Source organism: Botryllus schlosseri, chromosome 11 (assembly GCF_051294905.1).
Source record: "Botryllus schlosseri isolate E-star chromosome 11, Bs_hap1, whole genome shotgun sequence".
Lineage (NCBI taxonomy): Eukaryota > Metazoa > Chordata > Ascidiacea > Stolidobranchia > Styelidae > Botryllus > Botryllus schlosseri.
In genome coordinates this window covers 25,173,411-25,189,661 of record NC_137246.1, presented here as the reverse complement: position 1 = coordinate 25,189,661, position 16,251 = coordinate 25,173,411, and the positions used below count along the sequence as shown (strand labels likewise).

The 16,251-nt window shown below is 40.3% G+C and overlaps 1 protein-coding gene across 3 annotated transcripts in view; it reads left to right on the top strand.

Moving 5' to 3' along the window:
• LOC145450391 (uncharacterized) overlaps nt 1-16,251 on the top strand; it is a 72,775-nt gene that overhangs the window by 32,066 nt on the left and 24,458 nt on the right. For all 3 annotated transcript variants that reach the window (XR_013918484.1, XM_080328913.1, XM_080328912.1), the window contains exons 15-19: nt 467-593; nt 2,030-2,184; nt 7,143-7,321; nt 8,580-8,705; nt 15,989-16,099. Coding sequence is in view for 2 of the 3 variants with exons in the window: in XM_080328913.1 (XP_080185039.1) it covers nt 467-593; nt 2,030-2,184; nt 7,143-7,321; nt 8,580-8,705; nt 15,989-16,099 (698 nt within the window). In the remaining variant the exon portion in view is untranslated. The remainder of the gene's footprint in view (nt 1-466; nt 594-2,029; nt 2,185-7,142; nt 7,322-8,579; nt 8,706-15,988; nt 16,100-16,251) is intronic.

Below are 16,251 nucleotides of genomic sequence, written 5' to 3'. Positions count from 1 at the left end.
ATTTATCCCCGAGTCAAGTCCGGGTCCTAATCAGAGAGCAAAGGGTCGAGTCCGCGTCATAGTGTTAAGACACGAGTCCGAGTCAGATTGTTCACTGTTCATTATCGACTTCAAGTTCGTTTCAACTCACCGTTTTGAAAATCTTAGGTGGTATTGAATGCATCGCATTTATATCATACACAATTTCCTTGCTCTTAACATGTTTATTCTAACAGATAAAAGACAGTTTTGGGCCTATTTTCAAGTATCGGTCCTGATGTAGCCTTGGATCAAGCGACGTAGAATGTCTTAATTCATATGACGTCGTCGAGTCTATACAGTATACACAAAGTGACTCAAGTCGAGTCGGGTTATTTTCCATTTTTGAGAAAATGGCTCGAGTCAAGTCGAGTCAACGAAAGATTGCGACTCGAGTCATTACAACCATGAGGTATTCCGTATATATATGTTTAAATTTATTTTTCAGGTATGCGACAAACGCAAGGACTGCAAGGGCGGCGAGGACGAATGCGACAACTGCTCGACAGACCCATTGTCGTCCGATGAGCGGCTAATAAAATCTCGCGCTTTGATCGGATTTCTCTGGATTATTGGTGAGTTACGGCCACGCATAAAAACTAGATCAGAGGTCTCAAACTCAAATGTGCTCGCGGACCCATTTCCTACTTTTTGACGGCGCCGCGGGCCGCAGCACCAATAATTGGGGAATTCAATGTATACCTAAGTAGGTTTTATTTGGCGGGACCTTGCAGACTGACTTTCCGCATGCAACGTGAAAAGGTGATTTACTATTGTACTGGCACGATAAAAATCAGATTTTAATATATTCGAGTAAACTTGTTGCTGTACTTGGCATAGTAGCAGTATATTTAGCTGTAGACACCAATAAACAGTACAAATGCATCAGGATATCGTAAAAGCTGTCGCGTTAAAATTTTGCAGTTAGCGGACATTTGACGTGTCACAATTATAGGTAGAATAGTTTAGAACAAGAAGAATCCGTTGGTGTTCCAGCTGTGAAGCGTAGGTTACAACTACTTTATAATACTCGCCACATTTAATTGGCGACGACAGCAAGGATGAAGATGCCCAAGATGACAGATAACTATAACTATACACCAAGAGGGCAACATAATGCCAATGGTTGCCATACCGGGCTACTTAGATATCTAAATAAGCTACGCAACACAAGCCGGGACGTTTTGATATATTACCATTCCCCATACCAGTTTCATAGTTTGTTGCGTGCGTGGCTGCACCAAATCACGGCGTTACGAGTCGCAATAAGTCGTTCTCTGATGTAACGTTTGATGCGACTCAACTCGAGTCATTTTATCACACAGTGGTGAGTCTGAGTTCTAGTAATTCTACAAATGGTTGCGCCCAAGTCCAAATTAAAATCTTCAGTCACGAATCATCAACGGGTCATGTTTTACAATCATTAACAAGTAATGTGACGTAATAGTTGATCTTCCACTGCGTGGTAAGTTTTGAAAGTGATGTAATAGTGAAGTTTGATGGGTAGTTTCAAGCTCCTGGAGTAGTTTTAAAGCGAAATTCTAGTTCTCAAATTAAAAAAAAAATTGGGTGTTTAATATTGTCAAATGCTTCAAAATCCAAAATACCGTCGTGGGCCGCCCAAAATGGTCTCGCGGGCCGCGTGTTTGAGACCTCTGAAGTCTGAACTAGACAATACACATGTACGGTATTTTGCGCTCGCGCGCTCGAAAATGGTTTTTCCTGATGCCGTCGATAACAAATTCATATTCAACAAAAAGCAGAGCTTGCTGAGTATATAGGGAGCAAAAAACCAGTCTAAATCAACAAATCTGAAATGTATCAATACTGATTCTAATCAGACTTTTTGATTTACACCGAAGGCACCTTGTAGACTGAATTGGCGTTAGCCATATAAACGTGACAGTATAGCGGTAATATGATAACGTAAAATTTAACAGCAGTCAGAATGGCCAGGAGGAAATTGGTTACTGTTGTGTTTACGTCTAGTGTGATTGTTATGTTTCTTCAGGTCTGATATCGACCATCGGCAATAGTGTGATAATCATCGACCAAGTGTTCAATATCTACAAAAATAGGAATAAACTGAAGATCAAAAGTAAAACAGTAGCGGTGAAGAATCGCATCCTTGTGATGAACCTTGCCGTGGCAGATTGGCTCGTCGGGGTGAGTATAGGCGAAGTTTAAATGACCAATGTTCAGAATATTATAAATATAACCGAAGTCAAATATACATGCCATATAATATGACGTACGAGCAAGAGAGCATACTATAGCATCATCAATCACCATATATGCGTATTGCGTACGTTTGTTTCGAATGCGTGGTTTAGCGCTTTCTATATACCCGTAATTTTCCATGTATAATGCGCAAAATTTTCACGATTATTTGCCCTAAAATAGGGGGGTGCGTATTATACATGGGTACAAGCTTTGAAAAAAAACCGCTCTCGATAAAAAACTTGATATTGCTTCTTTCTTCATGTTTGGCTTCAATCGCGCATCACTGTCAGCCATCGCGCACAGCAATTCGTATTATAGTGTAACTCGCTGCCAATTAGCGGAAGCGTGTTGCCAATTAACGAGAGTCGTGTGCACAAGCACGCGATCTCCTGCTGAGTTGCTTTGCCGTTTGTACGCGAGCGAAATTAGGTCACTCATAGGCAATCGCGCACGGCAATTCTCGCTAATTTATCGCGTCAACAACAGCCCCGAACAATCGCATATACATATACAGAGGCCATGTGCGCAAGATATAAGCGCTTGAGTAATCAGTCGCATCTCCAACAGACCTGGTGCGCACGGCATAACCGTTAGCCTGAGCAATCGCATCTGTAATAGGCGTCGTGCGGTTTGTTGGCCTAAACCAGTGGTTCTTAACCTTTTTTCCTCCAGCGCCCCCTTTCAAAAATTATCGTGCTCCAGCGCCCCCACCTCATATTGTAAGGACTGTAATAAAGACAATGGGTGAGAGGGAGGGCCGTAACAGCACTGCGTCATCCCCTCCAAAAACGATAGTCTTGGGCACCCATAGCGTGATAAACCAAACTCGTGAGGGCTCGCGTGATTTCGATGGCCAGCAAAGTTTATGTGGCCTGGTCGCCTAGGGAGCCAACATTTTCTATAATACATGAATGAAATAGGTTGTAATTGCATATATATGTCATTTTAAACTTTTTATCCTCTCAGCCCACGTAATAAGATTCAGCAGTAGCACTGAGTGAGCTGTTGTATTGGAAGATGAAGGCCACGTAATTAATAATTGAACATATTCAGGCGTGCCTGTTGGTAGAAGAAAATCGTTACATGTCATTTTGTTACCTCTTGTCCGCTATATAGTCAAAAGAAATTGAAACGCAGAAAGGTATTAAACTAAAGTTAGCACACGATTCAGAATTGGTATTTCGTCATTGGCAAATAATTTTCTGTGATGGATGTTATTTGTCCTGTGGGGTGCAGATTGCGACGACATGATAATTCGGCACGAGCGATTTAATCACATATGGAAAATTAGACTTATATACATCGAAGTTTATGGTCAACATAAGGGCAATCCTGTTCGGCTAAGGTTTTCTCGCTGACGATCTTTTTGACGAACTTCTCGGAGTCTCATATTTACTGGAACTTCATATGTCTTCGCGCATCGCGGCGTGGTAATGGCCGACGCCGAAATGCCTATATCTATTTTCTATAATTATGCGTATTCTTCCGTGGGGAAGTCGTCTTAACATGATGATTAATTTATGTTCATTCACCGAAATAATTTAGGGCACCCTTCGAGCTAACCGATTGGGGGTTTGGGTTGCAGCAGTTTCGGTCTTGGTAAGAGGTCATATTTCAGTCGGTCTTTTTGGGCTTTAGTATTGGAAATATTTCGCGCTTTAATCGCGCTCGAGGACCATTCGACTATGATAAACCATATAACAATATGGTAATAATTGGTATATTCAGGATCAAATCAAGGTTGTTATAATAACAATCGGGTACGGCTTCATACCAGGGTTGTAACCAAGTCACAAAGCTCCGAGTCACAATCAATCTCACTTTTATAGTTTTGACTCGAGTCAAGTCTAGTTATTTTTAATTTACCACCGAGTTAAGTCCGAGTCCATGTCATCAAGCAGAGGGTCGAGTGCGATTCATGGTATTATGACTCGAGTCCGAGTCCAAGTCATTGTGTTGACTGCTCAGTTTCCAGTTAACTTCTTGGTAAACCCACGTTTAAAACTCTGTTTGGTGATATCGGATGGTCCGCATTTGTAATACACTAATTTTCCTCACTTTTAGCACTTTCTGGTCGCATTTTCAAGTACCAGGACCAATAGACGAAATCCCAATGGGGTGGTTACTTCACTGTTCTTCGAAATTACAAAGAATGGTCGATCTTCACCGTCTGAGTCTCGAGTCATATGACTTGTCTCGAGTCATGCGCAATGGCTCGAGTCCAAGTCGAGTCAATACCCAGATTGACTCGAGTCGAGTCATTTTCTTATTTTGAAAAAATGACTCGAGTCAAGTCGAGTCATCAGAAAATCGGGACTCGAGTCATTACAACATGCCCTGTGGTTCAGATTTTGTCTTAGTGCTTTGTGTAACTATAAGTAAGACAACTGAGAATGGGATGCATAGCCTATATCTGCTCACATTGAATTTAGTACTGTACCCAGTTATTAATTTTAAAATGAATGTATTCCAAACAAAGCAACTCATATTATATAACGTTCATGTGAGGTTGTGAACCACAACACGAGATAGTATCATCCTTTATGATACGATGAAGAAATATTCTGACGATTTAATTTTGTAGGTCTCAAATACGAATATATTTAGTTATTCATTTCGTGCACAAAGCTTTAAAACTTGTTTTATGTACAAGGGTCTCTCACTCTCAATCAAGGCTGATATACAGTGCCTCCTTCTTCGATTTTCACACGCTGTGCGCTGCGGAATATAGTACCTAATTCTAAATATTTTGTCGCAAATAACCCTTGCAAGCGTGACTGCAGTGTTTTAAATAACGGGAAATTGGCGATCTAAAACTACGCGCAATTCGTTTTATATTACTTATAATAACTCACTACAATTATGAAAACATATGTAGCAAACATCGTCGTGTAGCGCGACCAAAAATTTCGCGATTTAACATGTTTTATGTGATGTTAATTTGTTCTGAATATTCATCACGGATATATCCTACTAGCGCACCATCTACTGCGAAGCCATTTTTCTTCAGCGCCCTCCTTATCGCCCCCCTGAGCGCAGCGCCCCCCATACCGCCCCCTGAGCGTTTCCGCCCCCTTCAAAATCGCCAGCGCCCCTTGGGGGGCGCTGGTGGCAAGGTTAAGAACCACTGGCCTAAACTATCTCGCCGCCGGCCTCGCAGACAATACCGTTAATTGTATAATGATTAGCAATCGCATCTGTAATAGGCCTTGTGCTCAAGATGTCGTGTCGCGAGCCTCAACTATCGCGCCGCCCGCCTCGCAGGCTTTGGCTGCTATCTACTATCGTTTAAAGACAATTCCGTTAATTGTATAATGATTAGCGATCATTATGTCATGATTGTTCAACAGTGACATCGCAAAACAGAATGACATCGTATACTAAATTGGAACTATTCGTGTACTGAAATGCAGGGTGCGTACTGTACATGGGTACAGGCTTTTACCCAGAATTTGCATGCTATTTTAGCTGTGCGTATTATACATGGGGGCGTACTATACTTGGAAAATTACGGTATTGGTTTTTGCGAATGCAAGCTACGGGCTGTGAGCTGTATGACTGAATCCGCAGTTATTCCAATGTTTTTCAACTAGACAAAGGTATCAGCAGTTCTCATTAGTAGATTGTTGATTAGGGCTCTTCAAAAATGACTGTTTTTCTCAAAGCGTACTGGCTACTTGATAATATTGTTAGGTTACCTAATTTAAGCCTACACACAGAATTTGGTTCAATTCCAACCAGTAACCGCTTTGCTGCAGGAGAAGAAAGTTTCTATTTATTATATAAAAATAAATAATAAAAAATTTGAAAATTTTCTGTTCACCCCATGAAAGTGTTAGGCTGTCTATAGAAACGATGCTCACCAAATTTGGTTCAGTTCCAACCAGTGGAAGCGGAGTTATTGCCGTCGAAAAATTTGGATTTGAATAAAATAGTATTTACGGTGACCGATTCTTTGTTTATTTATTATAGTTGTGCTCACCGTAAATACTATTTTATTCAAATCCAAATTTTTCGACGGCAATAACTCCGGTTCCACTGGTTGGAATTGAACCAAATTTGGTGAGCATCGTTTCTATAGACAGCCTAACACTTTCATGGGGTGAACAGAAAATTTTCAAATTTTTTATTATTTATTTTTATATAATAAATAGAAACTTTCTTCTCCTGTAGCAAAGCGGTTACTGGCTGGAATTGAACCAAATTTTGTGCGTAGGCTTAAGTTAGGTAACCTAACAATTTTATCAAGTAGCCAGTACGATGTGAGAAAAAAAGCCATTTTTGAAGAGCCCTATTGTTGATGTCTACTGATCATTTCCTGCGGTCCTTGACCTTTTGAAACGATGGCATACCAATTGAACCCTTGTGAGAATATAGAATTAAACTGATATTATGGAACGTGGTGACGCCTGGCTAACATTTCACGTTAGGTTGATAAGCGCCAGGCCATGACATTACATGAACCTTGAATATCGTAAGTGAACATTCAACTCGTGATTCGGCGCTCTCTGCAACATCCTTGCTATATAGATATCACCAAATTCTCTGGGTAAGTCTCTGTCAAAATTTGTATTGGTATACTAGCTACATTTGTATAGCGAGGATTCGAGTACCGCATACTACGAATTCTCGATGTTAATTGCAGCGTTGGCAAATTATTATTCATTTATTTGAAATTCATTCCCATTTCATGAGCGTTTTTGTAATTAATCATAAAAATATGGTTGCCGCATTGTCAATATCCGCAATTCGCGTCGAATGTCAAACACGTTCTTCCGATCGAATTTTTGATTCATTTGACACTCGCTAAACACCGACTGTTGCCGAGTTGATAGGTAGGCTACCGTGGGCGATCATATACTTGCGGTGAGTATGTGCAATGAACATTGTTCATTGTTCAGATTTATCTTCTTACCCTTGGCATAAAAGACGCCAGTGTTCAACAATACTGTCTCGTTGAACAAGAATGGAAAAGCAGCAAAACTTGTGCCGCGCTAGGCACCATCGTCCTCATTGGAACCGAAGCCTCAGTAGCGATTATGGTCGTTATGACGGTTTATCGTCTTCGTCTCGTGTACCGGTAGGTACTTCACACTAAGCGCCGCATATGATACCGTCTATTCGTCTAACATAGGGTTACCATACGTCCTCTTTTACGAGGATTTGTCTTCTTCTTTGAATTTTTTGAAAGTGTCCTCGGAGGACGGCCAAATGTCCTCTTTTTTAGGATTTTGTCCGCTCTTTTTTTAGAATTTCGGTTAAATATACGGCAAAATGGACTTAGATATAGTAAATCAGCACTGAAGTAATGCTCCGCCGGGTATTTCGGGAGCTGGGCCGGAAAGTGTACCTTTTTATTTTAGTCAACCACCTGATAATGTGAAAGAAAAAAACTGTAATTTAGGCACTGAGCGTGAAAGTTGACCTATTTTTAGTCAGCCGACCGCGATGTGGGAATAATTTACCATTTTTGAGGACTTTTCTCCGGTTTTGCAAGTCTGAAAATTTTGAAAAAGTGTCCTCTTTTCAGATTTCCAAAATATGGTAACCCTATCATACAAAAATTGGAAATTGAGACGTATCACATCGTCTTAGTAAAAATATTGTCTTTTTCAGTTTGTCTTTTATTTTCACCACTTCTTAGCAGATATTTAGAAATATCATCATCATAATTATTTTTATTAAAAAGAGTGCCGAAACAACTTCGAGTAGTCTTTAATTTTGACTCTCACCTTGGCCCAGTGCATGTAAATAAGAGGCATTTACGCTAAACCTTAAAAAGGATAAAATAAAAGGACGCGACAAAGATGAATGAGGCATGTATCGGCGTATAGATGAGGTCGATGTGTCAGATTGTGGTCAGGTAATCTTTTCCTGTTTGGATAAATCGAAACAGTGTCGACCCGGATTTTGCAATCTCTACGTAAAAGATTTTGTACGAACAGAATGATGTAAACAGTGACTAACTCAGTTGCATACCCAATGCATGACTACCTATATACCTACTTAACTTGGCAGTAATCCCGGATGACGCATTTTGAGCGTCACTTCTCCACTATTCGGTACCGTTTTCATCAATCTTATGAATAGTCCTCATCGAATTACAATTCTAAATCGAGTGGAAGTGGTACCAAAGTATGACAATGAATGTGCATTATTTAAACCTCCAAATAGTAAACGATTATACGCGTGCCTTTTGCGCAAGGTAATCTGAACTGTGCCGATACTCTGTACAATGTACAGTACATGCGATGAAGTGTTAACAGTTGAACTGAACCAAGACGGTCTGCGAACTGTTTATGCTTAATCTCCATTCAATACGGCGTATCTCTCAACAGGCCTTTCCAGACCCAGTCGTTGAAGCCGTTGATATTGCCAATCTCTCTTGCATGGATTTTCTCCATCGCCTTATCCGTTATTCCACTTGCGCCCACGTTATCGGAATACTTTCTCTCTTGCGTCTGGTGAGTTTCAAAACAATTTTGTTTGTCTTAAAATGTGTATGTGTAAATTGTCTGGGCGCTGATTTATAGCTAATAGCTATCTTATCAATTTGTATGCTGCCCGCTATTATGCATTCGCGCTCTCGTATGTATGTATGTATGTATGTAGGCCTATGTATAAAGGCTTTATTGGTGCTAGACTACTAAGGTCTTGTGCACCAGGTCTGAGGGAGCAGCAAATTGTTCAATCAGATACGTCCACACAATACAACAAATTCTACGACCGGAATAACCATACGCGGATCAGTCAACAGACAGTTCAATTAAAGCTCACACTGCTATGTTCATCTACATTTTTAAATATTGTCTCTGGTGATAGTATTGAGGACACGTCAGTAGGAAATGTTCGACAGTTTCTGGTACGCTGCACGTTTCGCCGAGACCACTGTCATGACAACTCGTGCGATAGAGGTGATAGTTCAGTTTACAGTGTCCAGTTTGTAGTCGCAACATAATTGATGATTCCCTTTGCGACAAATTTCGTGGACGTAGGCACGTAGAGTCTCGCTAGATGCCGTTCAATTCCGACATCCACTTCTCAATACATTTTTCATTGGTGTGTGACTTCATTTCGGCAAGTTACAGAATTATGTCGTTTTCGTCGTTGCATCGATGGTGTGCTAGCGACTAGTTTTGCGAGTTCATCCGGCCTTTCATTGCCACGCATTCCTGTGTGAGCGGGAATCCAAATGAACGGTACTTGTACTCCCTTTGTTGCCAGGTCTACAAAGTAAGATAACAGTATCAATTGCACTATTCGAATTAACATTATTTTTGATGGACATCAATGCGCTTTGACCGTCGGAGAATATCGCCAACTGTTTGGACGGCATACATGCGTTGATCGCTCAACTTAAACATAACATGATTGCATATAATTCCGAGGAAAATATCGACTGTTTGGCGTTACGCGTGGCCCAACGAGAATATTGTAATTCTTCGACCCAAAATGCTGCACCACCGCGCTTATTTGTTTTCGAACCGTCGGTGTATACTTTCGTATAAGTGCGATAGCGCGTCGCAATGTAATGTTCACATTCCTGACGTATGTATTCGGGATGGTGTGCCCCGCGGCGCCAATTTTAAATCGACAACAAGCTGTTCATTCACCCAAGGCGACACTGTATTCGGTTTCCTAGACCAGTGGTTCCCAACCTTTTTCCACCCACGTACCATTTTGAGGTTTTATGCAGTGCTCGCGTACCACCTATAAAGTTACGCGCGTTTCCACCATTTATGACGTCATAATCATGTATTTGACCTATGCGAGGTGTATTAACAAATTCTATTGAACTAGGCCAGGGATGTCAAATATACGGCCAGTGGGCCGGATCCGGCCAGCCAGACGATTTTATCCGGCCCGCATAGCAATTCTGAGTACATTGAAAAAAGATTATATTATCCATCACATCCACAGTAATAAACCAAATTACAACGTCCGCGTTGACAGTTAAATATCTTGTATTCATCGCAACGCATACGCAGGGCTAACGCCAGATTATGACTAAAGCAGGGGGGGGCAACCTTTTTGCCATTCACGGCCGCATTTCGACTACTCTTGTAGCCTACGGCCGCATTCTAGGGCATAGTCGTAATGAACGAGCTGCTGGCCGCCAAATACCCAGGTTAAAGTGTCTATGTCCATTTCTGGTGAACTCCGTACTAATTTATTTAATGATAGACTTACTATGCGCACCAAAATCGCGAGTGGTCACTGGTAATGTTAAGGAAAGAAATTCTCATAGTCGCGCCAAGCGCGAAAAAAATTCAGATTCACCAATGAATTTCGTCATTGATATTAGTAGTTTTACAAATTACCCTCAAACATTTATCCTTTCTCATCGCGTGTGATCAGATTCACTAGAGTTGATGTACGGGTGTTTTCGAAAATTTAAAGCAAGTTATAAATTATGATGCATCTTCGGGTGGACCAATTGGTATTAGTCACTTTGTAGCATGCTGTTATTTCTTGACCTCCCATCAGAATTTTTGGTATAGTGAGGAGCAAACGATTCCGAGCTGATATTTCCATGTGAGTCGCATCATTTTCCACTGATGGTCGCATCTGTATTGTCAGGCTCTGATTGTAAAGGGTGCTACAATATTAGAATCGAAAAATGTAATCGCATTGAATCGCGCGCAGCGCGAAGGAAATTTGAAGATTAATTAAAATCTTACAAGAAATCGGGAGTCAATTCGTAGATTCGAGCTGCAAGTCGACGGCCGCCAACACATACTAATTGAATTGCGTGTCTAGGGCCACACAAATTCCCTCTTACGGCCGCAGGTTGGCCACGCCTGGATTGAAGCAAAGGGAACATTTAATATGTCTACTTGTATCGCCGGTAATGCCATTGTTTAAGCGGTTCTTAACTGTATTCAACCGGACAAACATCGTATTTTCGCATTGCTCGCAAATAATGGTGTTGCGACTCGCTAGAATGAAACCCCTACGACCCGTGTATTATTTATATATCCTTGATAATAAAGTATTCCAGCGAAAAGCAATGGCACGAGGCAAAATTTTGGATTCCGTTGACTGGTCCGGCCTGCGAGCGATTTCATGACTTCGATCCGGCCCGCGAGGCAATTTGAGTTTGACACCCCTGAACTAGGCATAATCAGCCAGGGTTGATGGGATGTATGGAATTGTATTTTTCACCACCAGTCACAGGAAAAACAGCGTAATGAAATAACAATAACACACAACAAAAGTCAATTCATTCAATGCGATGGCTGCATTTGTTTATTTACCACTAGCTTGTCGATGCGTGGCATGCGTTTGCTTACAGCACATCGAAAGTCATGTATGGGCGCAACAAGTCGGTTTCATTTCTTCGACTTGATAGTCATTAGAGATGAAAATCCTTGCTCGCATTCCCACGTATAAGGGAAAATTATCAGCTGGGGAATAGCGTGAGACGACGGCTTCAAAAAACTCAAAATCAATCTCACCTGAACTAATAACTCGCTTCGATCGAAAAAGACAGAATCTACTCGCGTACCACCTGGAAGACCTTCGCGTACCACTAGTGGTACGCGTACCACAGGTTGGGCACCACTGTCCTAGACTGTAAAATATTATTTTGAATATAAGTTGATCTGGTTTTCATATGAAACGTAATAAACTGACGCGATTCGGAAGAAAATTCGTGCCAAGATTCTCGCGCTCCCGTAGGCTATGCACGAACTTGTAGCAATCTTGAAATTATAGTTGACAGACGAAAATATTCGGGTGTATGTCAATATCAATATATCATTCAACCAGAGTTGGATCAATTACATTATTTCAGTTCAATTACAATTACAATTACAATTACTTTCATGCATGTTTCAATTACATTACAATTACAATTACTCCATGCTAAAAATATCAAATTACAATTACAATTACTCCTTACATGCTTCAATTACATTACAATTACAATTACAATTGCTGCTGTTGAACATGTAATTGAATAATCATAAATTCAACCGTGCTCCTTGACAACCGTAGCGTCGTAATTAACAACAATTCAAGTATTCATGTTTCATTCATGATGCGCAAATACCCGTTAATTATTAAAAAGAAAAAACGTTTTCGAACTATTCCAGTATGCAGTATGTCGTTGAAAAAAGTATTATAATATATGCACGTGTTGGATTTGCGTATATAGTATATAATTAAAGAAATATTATTATTTTTATCGGGGGACGTAGGAATTAGGATGAGGAGTAAAAACAAAACCGTGCTTTGTCAGATAAGACGTTATGTAATATCCAGTGGTCTGGTTAGTTAGCCAGACGAAGTAACGATGCAGCATCGTGATCTGAAATCGTATTGTAGATTGCCAACCCACGGATAGATGCGCAAGATGTGAGTCACGGATGAATGCACCGACAAACGTACTGCAGAGCCGGCTAAAACCAGCAAACTTTGTAGTCCTGGAGCTGGCGATCCAAGCGTCCAAATTTGATGCATCTGGTCTTTATCGTAAGCTATTGATGCACTAATTCCGAAAATACAAATTAAAATCTCGTCAGGGCAATGTAACTGCTCCAAAATAGCCGACTGTTCTGAAAAGTGAGAGCGCTGCAGCAGCATGACCACAACAATGACCAATTACGCCCAGCGATTGTTCAGAACAATGCCGATTCCCAGACTTTCACGACTATTTTGGGATGGTACCATTGCCTGGAAATATACTTTTATTGCGGAATCAGTGCGATTAGGACCATACATATCAAATTTCGACGCTTGGATCGCCAGCAATTGGACTATCAATTCTGCTGCTTTTAGCCGGCTCAGCAGTTCGCTTCTCGGCGTATTCAATCGTGAGTCACGTGTTGCGAATCCATCCGTTGGTTAGTAATCTAATAATTGTATACAATGGTAGCCGAGGCCAGCATAGCGGTAAAAATAAAAAAACTTCGCCTGCAAGGGCGCGGTCAAGGGCTTCCGCGAATGGATCCATCAAATTCCTTGTCGACATTTAAAGAGAATGCATTATAAGTCAATTATTTTATGTTGGACTTGTCAGGTCTCAATAGAAATTTAATGTAATTGAAATTGTAATTGAGCAAAATTTTTGTCAAGTTACAATTACAATTACAATTACAATTACACAAAATAAAAATGCTTCAATTACAATTACATTACAATTACATTGAAAAATGTAATTCATTACATTCAATTACAATTAAAATTACAATTGATCCAACTCTGCATTCAACTATAAATAACTGTAGCAGTGCTACGTCGCTTATAGCCATAATGACTTTTGGCATGGAGCGTTCAAGTCATTTAACATCTCCAAGATGTTCTATGCTTGACAGCATGTCATAGACCTGACATGCAACCATAACTACAACAGAATACAATTTCAAATGATTCGATCCTCAAAACTAAACAATCAAGAAAACCTTTTATTAATGCTTTGAGAATAATATAGTGGTGTTATAGTATACTAATATTACCTCCGTTGTTATATCTCTATATATACTGAATTTACCCTCGATAAAGTTTTGGATTCGATCTTTTTGTTCCCATATCAATATAATTCGCGATTATATTACGGGACGTAGCCATCAATATTCCAGTTTCATATTAATACACGCCAAGTTCATTGGAGCTGAGATGCTATTCATATGCATAGGTAGGCTAATACCGTGTTTGCAGAGTTGTAGTATCTTGACAGATCTAGATATCCCTGTATCTTGGATTGATAAAAAATGGCATTAAACTGCTGCTGATTTACTTCATTATCTTCCATCACTTAATTTAGTCAGCTATGCGTGACTTTGCGAGTATGGCTTGGAGACAAAAACGAACCATGTTTCCTTCAGCCACTATAGGTTTCCAACTTCCTGATCCCATGGATCCCGCGGCCGAAAAAGGCCACTGATGACTAAAACGTAATAAACTAATAATCCATCTTTCACGCTCAAGGAGCCTGTAGACTAACAAAGGTTAACTTCTCAGATTAAACAGCTTTGGATCAATACAATAGAGTGACTCATCACACGGCCATTACCCGGATTAGCAAATTTACTCACTGGTTTGGGAAGTTATGCCTTAAAACATCGTAGAAGTACAACTAAGTGTGCAATCAGAGCGGAGCTGCGTCCGTGATTGTGATTGATGCAATTAATGGATGAGTGCTCCAGACCAGGTGTTCTGTTACGCGAGATAATTTTCGGGGGTACGCGAGACAATTTTTGGGGGTACGCGAGCAAATTCATTATTCAGGCACAGTGACAATTTTCTGAAACAGCGATTTCGGCATTATTGTGATAGCCAAAACAAGGTTTAAGCTTATTATACACAACTTTCAAATTCAAAGACATAGTTTGTCTTGATTTTCCTTCGATTTGCGCACGCTTTATGCTACCTTGAATGGGTACGTCATGGGGATTGCGTGAATGTGACTTTCACGTTTGCGTTCGGTGTGTGAACCTCGGAAATTTGGAGGTTCACGTTCACAAACGAACATTGGTAGGATCTGCGCTGTGAAAGATCTTTTATATTACAATTTTTCCCTTCGTTATAACATCTTGGAATTAAATTCTTAGCATTTCAACTTTGGCCCACTCACCACGTGGCGCAGGCAGCATGAAGGAAATCGAGCACTATATGAGCATGCTCCTTGCCACTTTTTGTTCGTGAATATTTAGTGACTCTCTGCCGTGAGCTTTGTCAGCAATCACACTATAGTAAGAACGAAAACGCGACATGTAGGTAGTCAGCGAATTGTGCTGAATCAATCAACCAATCAATCAATCAATCAACGAAAATGAGATTACGAATACTTCGTTGCCTAATTAAGTAACAGTGCGCAATCCGTCCGATTGGGTTGTTGGATAATGTATAACTTGTTTTTGAGGTAATATCTGTCGCAAGTATAGAAACCGGTTTTTCACTATGATCAGTATCAATGTAGCAATAGTCTGCCCTCGCCATAGGAAACATGGTCCGGTCTAGCCCATAGATCAGAGGTTCTTAGACCCCTTCGGGGTCCGTGAACTAGTTTTGGGTGTCCACGAAAGGGCAAAACATCGTCATGAAACTACAAAAACATATTATCCTTTGTGAATGACGTTGTAGGACTGTATTTACCTTGTATAGTCATTAGTTATCTTATTTTAGGCATGGAATTTCATAAATATGGTTGAGCTTGATATAATGACCCCCCATTCATCGGCTTCTTGAAGGTATCCGTGATCAAGAAAGTTTAAGAACCCTTGCTACAGACCGTTAATGCGTAAGATTATTTTCCGTTGCAAGTCCTCGTCAAGATTGTTGTCAAACGCCAATTTCATTCTATGGACTTATAGCATTTGATTGTTCCAGTTGATCATTTGATGATGCTTAAAAATCATCCTGTACTTCAGTAGTGTATTAGCATAATGTGGCCTGAGTCGCCGCTATGTATCGTGTAAAATAATATATTACTTTACGGAAATGTGGGGGGTTGGAATCAGTAATATGAAGTCACGTGACGTCAGAGACATGGCCGAAACAGCACGTCTTCAGTCCCTCCCCAAAAAACGTTCGTCTTTGTAAATTTAATCTGTCGTGAAGGATCATGATCAACGCAGATGACAGTCCACTGAACTCGATGTGATTCTTTTTATGCTATTAAATCATGTGGAATATTTGAAAATAAGCCATATATATTGTATATATTGACATGTATCTTATATTACACACTGTACGCTTATATTGATGTTATATTTTAAACTTTGTTTATATTTTGTACTTCTAGGTTTCGATCCCATCGATATCTTGGACACGCTTGCAAGGCTGAAGTTATCGAATTCACAGAAAGGCTTGTTACAATGGAAGGCCCGAATAACACATTTAGCAGAATTGTAGGGTATGAGAATCATAATATGTAATTAGTTCCGTTGTTTTTAAACCTTGAGCCAGCGAGTTATATCCCTTATTTGTCCGTATTCATGTTGGTCTGAACCTCAGCAAAAGGTCGATTAATGGTCATTTTGTCCGAAAACCTTCAGACGTATAGAA